Source organism: Rhodnius prolixus, unplaced genomic scaffold (genome assembly GCF_049639745.1).
Source record: "Rhodnius prolixus isolate KJV_2025 unplaced genomic scaffold, Rpr scaffold_7, whole genome shotgun sequence".
Lineage (NCBI taxonomy): Eukaryota > Metazoa > Arthropoda > Insecta > Hemiptera > Reduviidae > Rhodnius > Rhodnius prolixus.
In genome coordinates this window covers 3074501-3083954 of record NW_027411582.1, presented here as the reverse complement: position 1 = coordinate 3083954, position 9454 = coordinate 3074501, and the positions used below count along the sequence as shown (strand labels likewise).

General features: G+C 33.7%; 1 protein-coding gene across 1 annotated transcript; it reads left to right on the top strand.

Moving 5' to 3' along the window:
• The first annotated feature begins 6376 nt into the window (after positions 1-6376).
• On the top strand, positions 6377-8898 carry LOC141446738 (uncharacterized). The gene is made up of 3 exons (XM_074113455.1): positions 6377-6535; positions 7186-7331; positions 8258-8898. The coding sequence occupies exons 1-3, from the start codon at positions 6524-6526 to the stop codon at positions 8691-8693; spliced, it is 594 nt and encodes a 197-aa protein (XP_073969556.1). The 5' UTR covers positions 6377-6523; the 3' UTR covers positions 8694-8898.
• Positions 8899-9454: the final 556 nt, after the last annotated feature.

Here is a 9454-nt window from a genome sequence, read left to right as displayed (position 1 = left end):
TTATATCTCACTTCCTATTACTCAGTTTTTATTGAAATCTTTGCAGAATTGTTGAGAAAAGATAATTCTATTACAACCATAAGCGGCATTATTCTAGCAATAATAGGTAATAAAATATGGAAGGTTAAAATTTTCATTGTTTCATTGTAAGTTTCCAATTCATTCAAATGTCAAACCTCAATATCTCTTTTTCTACTGTACCGATTTTAATGATTCCTTTAGCGAATCGTAGAGAATAGTAAGCTGTATAAGCGTTACTAATCTCATGGTTTTACTGATAATAATTGTTGAGATATGGAAGGTTAAAAATTGCTGGTTTTCCAATTGCTTGAATTTTCAATCGTTTATGTCTCACTTCCTATTACTCAGTTTTTATTGAAATCTTTGCAGAATTGTTGAGAATAGATAGTTCTATTACAACCATAAGCGGCATTATTCTAGCAATAATAGGTAATAAAATATGGAAGGTTAAAATTTTCATTGTTTCATTGTAAGTTTCCAATTCATTCAAATGTCAAACCTCAATATCTCTTTTTGTACTGTACCGATTTTAATGATTCCTTTAGCGAATCGTAGAGAATAGTAAGCTGTATAAGCGGTACTAATCTCATGGTTTTACTGATAATAATTGTTGAGATATGGAAGGATAAAAATTGCTGGTTTTCCAATTGCTCCAATTTTCAATCGTTTATATCTCACTTCCTATTACTCAGTTTTTATTGAAATCTTTGCAGAATTGTTGAGAAAAGATAGTTCTATTACAACCATAAGCGGCATTATTCTAGCAATAATAGGTAATAAAATATGGAAGGTTAAAATTTTCATTGTTTCATTGTAAGTTTCCAATTCATTCAAATTTCAAACCTCTATATCTCTCTTTCTACTGTACCGATTTTAATGATTTCTTTACCGAATCGTAGAGAATAGTAAGCTGTATAAGCGGTACTAATCTCATTGTTTTACTGATAATAATTGTTGAGATATGGAAGGTTTAAAATTGCTGGTTTTCCTACTGCATCAATTTTCAATCGTTTATATCTCACTTCCTATTACTCAGTTTTTATTGAAATCTTTGCAGAATTGTTGAGAATAGATAGATCTATTACAACCATAAGCGGCCTTATTCTAGCAATAATAGGTAATAAAATATGGAAGGTTAAAATTTTCATTGTTTCATTGTAAGTTTCCAATTCATTCAAATGTCAAACCTCAATATCTCTTTTTCTACTGTACCGATTTTAATGATTCCTTTAGCGAATCGTAGAGAATAGTAAGCTGTATAAGCGGTACTAATCTAATGGTTTTACTGATAATAATTGTTGAGATATGGAAGGTTAAAAATTGCTGGTTTTCCAATTGCTCCAATTTTCAATCGTTTATATCTCACTTCCTATTACTCAGTTTTTATTGAAATCTTTGCAGAATTGTTGAGAAAAGATAGTTCTATTACAACCATAAGCGGCATTATTCTAGCAATAATAGGTAATAAAATATGGAAGGTTAAAATTTTCATTGTTTCATTGTAAGTTTCCAATTCATTCAAATGTCAAACCTCAATATCTCTTTTTCTACTGTACCGATTTTAATGATTCCTTTACCGAATCGTAGAGAATAGTAAGCTGTATAAGCGGTACTAATCTCATGGTTTTACTCATAATAATTGTTGAGATATGGAAGGTTAAAAATTGCTTGTTTTCCAATTGCATCAATTTTCAATCGTTTATATCTCACTTCCTATTACTCAGTTTTTATTGACATCTTTGCAGAATTGTTGAGAAAAGATAGTTCTATTAATACTATAAGCGGCATTATTCTAGCAATAATAGGTAATAAAATATGGAAGGTTAAAATTTTCATTGTTTCATTGTAAGTTTCCAATTCATTCAAATGTCAAACCTCAATATCTCTTTTTCTACTGTACCGATTTTAATGATTCCTTTAGCGAATCGTAGAGAATAGTAAGCTGTATAAGCGTTACTAATCTCATGGTTTTACTGATAATAATTGTTGAGATATGGAAGGTTAAAAATTGCTGGTTTTCCAATTGCTTGAATTTTCAATCGTTTATGTCTCACTTCCTATTACTCAGTTTTTATTGAAATCTTTGCAGAATTGTTGAGAATAGATAGTTCTATTACAACCATAAGCGGCATTATTCTAGCAATAATAGGTAATAAAATATGGAAGGTTAAAATTTTCATTGTTTCATTGTAAGTTTCCAATTCATTCAAATGTCAAACCTCAATATCTCTTTTTGTACTGTACCGATTTTAATGATTCCTTTAGCGAATCGTAGAGAATAGTAAGCTGTATAAGCGGTACTAATCTCATGGTTTTACTGATAATAATTGTTGAGATATGGAAGGATAAAAATTGCTGGTTTTCCAATTGCTCCAATTTTCAATCGTTTATATCTCACTTCCTATTACTCAGTTTTTATTGAAATCTTTGCAGAATTGTTGAGAAAAGATAGTTCTATTACAACCATAAGCGGCATTATTCTAGCAATAATAGGTAATAAAATATGGAAGGTTAAAATTTTCATTGTTTCATTGTAAGTTTCCAATTCATTCAAATTTCAAACCTCTATATCTCTCTTTCTACTGTACCGATTTTAATGATTTCTTTACCGAATCGTAGAGAATAGTAAGCTGTATAAGCGGTACTAATCTCATTGTTTTACTGATAATAATTGTTGAGATATGGAAGGTTTAAAATTGCTGGTTTTCCTACTGCATCAATTTTCAATCGTTTATATCTCACTTCCTATTACTCAGTTTTTATTGAAATCTTTGCAGAATTGTTGAGAATAGATAGATCTATTACAACCATAAGCGGCCTTATTCTAGCAATAATAGGTAATAAAATATGGAAGGTTAAAATTTTCATTGTTTCATTGTAAGTTTCCAATTCATTCAAATGTCAAACCTCAATATCTCTTTTTCTACTGTACCGATTTTAATGATTCCTTTAGCGAATCGTAGAGAATAGTAAGCTGTATAAGCGGTACTAATCTCATGGTTTTACTGATAATAATTGTTGAGATATGGAAGGTTAAAAATTGCTGGTTTTCCAATTGCTCCAATTTTCAATCGTTTATATCTCACTTCCTATTACTCAGTTTTTATTGAAATCTTTGCAGAATTGTTGAGAAAAGATAGTTCTATTACAACCATAAGCGGCATTATTCTAGCAATAATAGGTAATAAAATATGGAAGGTTAAAATTTTCATTGTTTCATTGTAAGTTTCCAATTCATTCAAATGTCAAACCTCAATATCTCTTTTTCTACTGTACCGATTTTAATGATTCCTTTACCGAATCGTAGAGAATAGTAAGCTGTATAAGCGGTACTAATCTCATGGTTTTACTGATAATAATTGTTGAGATATGGAAGGTTAAAAATTGCTTGTTTTCCAATTTCATCAATTTTCAATCGTTTATATCTCCCTTCCTATTACTCAGTTTTTATTGACATCTTTGCAGAATTGTTGAGAAAAGATAGTTCTATTAATACTATAAGCTGCATTATTCTAGTAATAATAGGTAATGAAATATGGAAGGTTAAATGCCGTTTTGTCGAACTCTGTGAGCTTCAAATCACTGAGAATCTGCACGAATATATTAATTTCTTTCTTTTACTAGAGTATGAGACAAAAAGATACAATTTTGGATCTGCAATATATTAAAAGGGCTCGCCTAAATCTGTCCAATAATTTGAGACAAATCTAAAAATTAAACTATTAACTGTTATTAATAGATCTATAATATTACAGATTTCCCTTAGGTTATTAATATTGACCTTAACATTCAAGCGGTTAGAAATTTCATAGAAATAGATCGATTCGTTTAGATAGAAAAAAGATAAAACATCGATTAAAACACCAATTCTGATTTTTAAATCGATTTTTTTTTTTTTTTTAGGGAAAAACAGAATTTGAATACTCTCATGATTTTCGCTTACTGTACTTTACGTGAATACATTTTCTTGAAATTTGGAAAGTTTACTAGAAAGTGCGTTTGGAGAAAATAAATTTCCTAAACGCGACTCCATTCCAGTGCTTCCTTTTTTTTACGAAACTAAGGCGGAAATGATTAATTGGTGTACGGAAGATTTTTTGTTTGTTCGTCTGTTTAGAGGACACTTATAATATCCGAAATAGTTTACATAAATCGAAGTAGTTTCGATCATTTTTATGAATGAAGGATATTATCTTTTCTTTTTTTTTTTGAATGAATATGATTTGTTGAATGGACACACTTTTTATGAATGAAGGATATTATCTTTTCTTTTTTTTTTTGAATGAATATGATTTGTTGAATGGACACACTTTTTATGAATGAAGGATATTATCTTTTCTTTTTTTTTTTGAATGAATATGATTTGTTGAATGGACACACTTTTTATGAATGAAGGATATTATCTTTTCTTTTTTTTTTTGAATGAATATGATTTGTTGAATGGACACACTTTTTATGAATGAAGAATAACGTTATCTTAGATCATACTATTTCTGGAAAGTTATGAAACGGTTCCTGAGACTTAACAAAGTCTTTCTAGGTCCATCAATTAGAAACAATTTAATATTTATTGAGTAATCAAAAATATTTTAGCAAAAAAAGTGGGCGGAGTTAATACATTCTAAAATTCCAGGCTATGATTGCGTGGTTTGGCACTAATTACAATCAATAAACCACAAGGTGGTTGTATTACAGATATATTTGAATTTTCAAGAAACTTGGAGTTTTTACTTTATAAAAAAAATAGTTGACTTTAAAGGAACTATTTAAATAAAAAGGAAATCGCTGAAAAATTACAAATAAAAAAAAGATCGCGATTCAGTGATACAGTACTTCCGGGGCTCAGCCAATATTCTTTAACTTTGGAAACTTACACAGGAAATGGCTCTTTTGAGGAAAGCTCAACTTCCTTCTTCGGCCGGAAGTGCCCTAAATTGAATTTTCCCGGGAAAATGATTTTGATTTAAAGAAAAAAGGCAGAAAACTTCTTAAGAGCAGTAAGTGTGCCAATTTGTTTTAAAGGAAACAGAAAATCTTAGAAATCGATTTAGTAAAGTGACTCTTTTGTCTTAAGGCTAATTTATCGAATTCGATTGTGGGACCTAAACCAAAATATAACATTGAGACTTCCTTGCTGTTCATTATTTGATGGTGACTGATTCATAGTTTCAATAGGGTGAAAAAAATAAATGCCAGTCATAGGTTCGCATCACTGGACTAGGCCCATCTTCAAGGCTAGTTTACAATATATTGTTTTTCATCATTAGAGGGTTGGTGTGTCTTCAGTCTTGTCTGTTCATGGACTGAGTTCATGTAGTCCACCATTACACCAACCCTGTAATGTAAAATATTACTTTGTCAACTAGCCCTGAAGATGGACCTAGTCCAGTGATGGCGAACCTATGACCCGCGTAAGTTTCTTCACTGACCCAAATTGTTAGGCAACCATTTGTTTGATTTAGATTTTCTAATTGTTGTGGATAATTTATATTCTATCTGTATTTTTTTTTCAATCACGCATATTTACACAAAAGCAATTTAAATGCTATCTAATAACCATTAGTTTGATCATTACAGTTCGGAAATGACGACAAATATGCTTTTGTAGTATTTGAAATAAAGCTAAAGTGTTTACAGAATATCAAATAAAATTATAATTTTACTCATATTTTGTTTGTTATAAATAACAATCGACAACCCAAATCAAATGACCATATTTAGATTTTTCTTCAGATAAAACACACTTTTGTTCAGGTTTTGTTCAGTTATGTTCTGTAAAAAGAGACTTCCATAGCCACTTGTTGCGTCCCGTTAAACCAACTGAATTTTAGTTTTGAAAATATTCAGTTTAAAATTTTTAAACTTAACTCTTGTGCAAATGGGGCATTAGTGACCCAAGAGCTAGTACTAAAAAAAAAAATGAACAAAATTTGACCCACGTCTCAAAAAGGTTCGCCATCCCTGTCCTAGTCCCTAGGGGGTCGAAAGCTGCGGCAGAATAAATGTATCAATGACTGAAAACTGGCATTTATTTTTCCATCCTATTGTGAGACTTCCGGCAAATTTTTTTTCCTTGTACTAGTTATGCTTGGGGAAAAAACCACTTCTTTTTCTTTGTACCCAGGGGGGGGGGAGTTCAATACGAGGGTACTTCCGGTGGAAATGTAAGATCGATAATTGGATACGATCGTAATATTATTACTTCCTCTTAATTAATAAGAAAACAATCGATTTTTGCAAGCAAAGAATTATCGAAACCATGTAATAGAAAGCGAGGTTGCACCTGAGTTGCCCCCTCCCCATGTGATTTACAGCTGCACTTGGGCTAGAAACTGAAGGGGAAGTAAAGCCATGGTGGAGGGGTGTGGCGGGGTAAGATGGACTAGTCATGGTCACATGTTCGGCTATTACCCGGTAGGTGATTGGCTATATATACATCAGCCGGCAGCATTCGATTGGCACAACAGTCCTTGCTTAGTCCCCAATAACAAGGAGGTCCAGTATGAAGGTTCTGGTATGTAATCTTCCTAGATTTCTTTTCTTTATTTCTCTTACATCTTTTTATTTTTCTCTCTCTCTCCAAAAATTTGAGAAACAGTTCTTTTTTTCAGCCGTTACTTCAGAAAATCAACTCATTTTATAGGAGCTCAAAATTTTTTTACCAGAAATACCTCTTTACGTAGTTGATTATTCACACTTAAAAAATATATTTATATCAGGATATCAGCTCAAAGAATTTTCTTCAAAATTTACCGCACTGATTTTGCGAACACATTTCCATGAAAATTTTTTCTTGGGGCGGGTTTGTTAACAACCTCCCACTTAAGTTCTACGTTGATGTAATAAATGGTTCTATTAGGTAACTACGGTAACCAGTTAAAAGGTGAGCTGTTAAAAAAATGTCCTAATTGAAGAACTACGTTGGAACATTTTTTTAACTTCCTCTTAATACATATATAGTGACGTCAGAGGAAGTATTGCGTTCTTGTCCAACTGACCGGAAATGAGTAGTTTTTAGCGATCTTTTTCGAATACGGTCTCTCTCTCTAAAGTGAAATGTACAATATTGATCCGCTTTTTAGTATAAATACCATGTTTCTAGAAAATGTAATTAAGTCGTGTGAGTGTACTCATTAAGTTTTTTTTTTGTTTGGTTATGTTTAGGTTTTACTAGGTGTTATCAGTGTGGCCTATGGCCAACACTGGAATCCAGCTGCTCCAGTACAGGACACACCGGAAGTAGCTGCCGCTAAAGCTGCTCACTATGCTGCGCTATCTCGCGAGCAATCTTTGCAACAACAACAACCACAGTGAGTAAAATAAAAATGGAGTTGGGGGAGGGGGGAAATGAACTTGCTCAAAGTGAATTCTGCGTAATGATTAAACGATTCAATCCCATTCAATGACGTCATGTCCGGGTCCACAGAAATGGGAAGAAAATATTGATTCATTCTTCGTTTTTTTTTTTTAGGCCGGGTCATTAAAAAGGGCCTTGTGACCTTTCTAGATTTCTATTTAGCCCTTCTTAATGGGGGGGCAGCTAAGATTGAACAAGTACTCCTTGTAATTAGGAACATCTGGGGGAGAGGTTAATTCCTCCTTCAAACCTGGTAACTATCCAGTTAAAATGATGGCATCGTAATCATCATATTTATTGGAGTCCCACAAAATCTGTGAACTAGGATCAATTCTTTCAAGTCCACAATGGACCAAAAGGAGATCAACTCTAGGCTCAGATCTCTTCCAGTGATTACTATGTAAGGGTTCTTCCTGGTCTTGCTACCCCTTCTGGAGTGATCAGTTCTCTATCCAGTAAATGGGGTTCCAGGTCATATAAGCGTGGATTTGGTGATTTGCCTTTAAATCCTAAATGCCAAACAAGACTGTTTTGTTAGTACTCCCAAAGAGCACTTCGTTCTTCTTGAGAAATGTCAAAGTTCCTGTAAAGCTAGAGATTGTCTGTGGGTAGGCTAAGCCCAATTAAGAGGATTGTTCGTGTTGACAAGTGTGGATACTGGAAAAGTTGACCAAAACCTCCTGAACAACTTGCTTAATCTACTTCTTCTTCTTTTGAGACTTAATATCTGAAATCCGTTTGTCCAAACAGATTTCATGAGAGCGCCCACTTCTTGTTCCTTGACAGTATTGCTTGTCCTCCTTCCGAATTATTGTTTCATTGAGTTATTGTAGCATAGTTCTATTCTTGTTTATAAAAAGTGACTGATTTTTTTTTCAGTAACTGGAATCAACAACCAAACCAATGGAATCAACAGCCAAACCAGTGGAACCAACCACAATACAACGAACCCGCAAAGAAGTGGTACGGACCTCTCGCTCTGCCTCCAGGCTACGACCGTAACGGAGCTCCACTTCCCGTACATGACACAGCCGAAGTTGCCGCTGAAAAGGCTAAACACTTCAGCTTGACCGGTGGATTTGGTGCTCCAGCCGGCCCACAATGGAACCAATGGAACGGTGCCCCGGCCGCCCCACAATGGAACCAATGGAACCACAATGCCGGCCATGGAAGGTGGAAACGTGGTGCTGTCCTGGCTGCCGTCTCCCCTCTGGCTTACAGCCACGTGACTGTTGCTCATGCCACCCCCGTACTCGCCACCACCCACCTGCTCCCGACTGCTCACTTTGCCGCCCCACTGCTCGCTCACTGGTAGATCCAGAACTAGGACAAAATCACCTCCAAGTTTAGACTCAATCAGAGAATGGACTAACGGACTACGTTCGCTCAGCTCTGTACTTGTTATATCCCACTTTGTTTGTTTTGTTTTTTGTAAATTGTACAGAATCGACCTATTTTGTAATTAAATTATTTAAAACAACAAAAAACTGGTTGAATAAAGTGAAATCCTGCTGTTAAAAGATTTTCTGTTAAAATGGACAGTTTAAAAGAAATAAATTAATAAATGTTTAAGTCGTCAAACAGCCTTAAAAGTGGTTCATCCATGCACAAAACATGGCGTGCCAAAGACCTATTTGAAGCTATTTGCTTTTAATTTTCTAACTGTAAGATTTGATTTATTTAAATGAATTCAAAATTGCTGTGAGGTAGGCGCCACAGTAGCCGAGTGGTAAAGATACTAGACCCGCAAAGCTAAGATGTATTGTTGGTTTAGTGGGTTCGATTCCCTTGGTCTAGGTCTTGTATTTTATTTAATGGTTAATATGAGAAATTTATAGTAAAGTATGTTAGGCGATTATAGGCTAGACCCGCAATGCTAAGATGTATTGTTGGTTTAGTGGGTTCAAATCCCTATTTCTAAGTCTTGGATTTTATTTAATGGTTAATATGAGAAATTTATAGTAAAGTATGTTTGGCGGTTATAGGCTAGACCCGCAAAGCTAAGATGTATTGTTGGTTTAGTGGGTTCGATTCCCTTGGTCTAGGTCTTGGATTTTATTTAATGTTTAATATGAC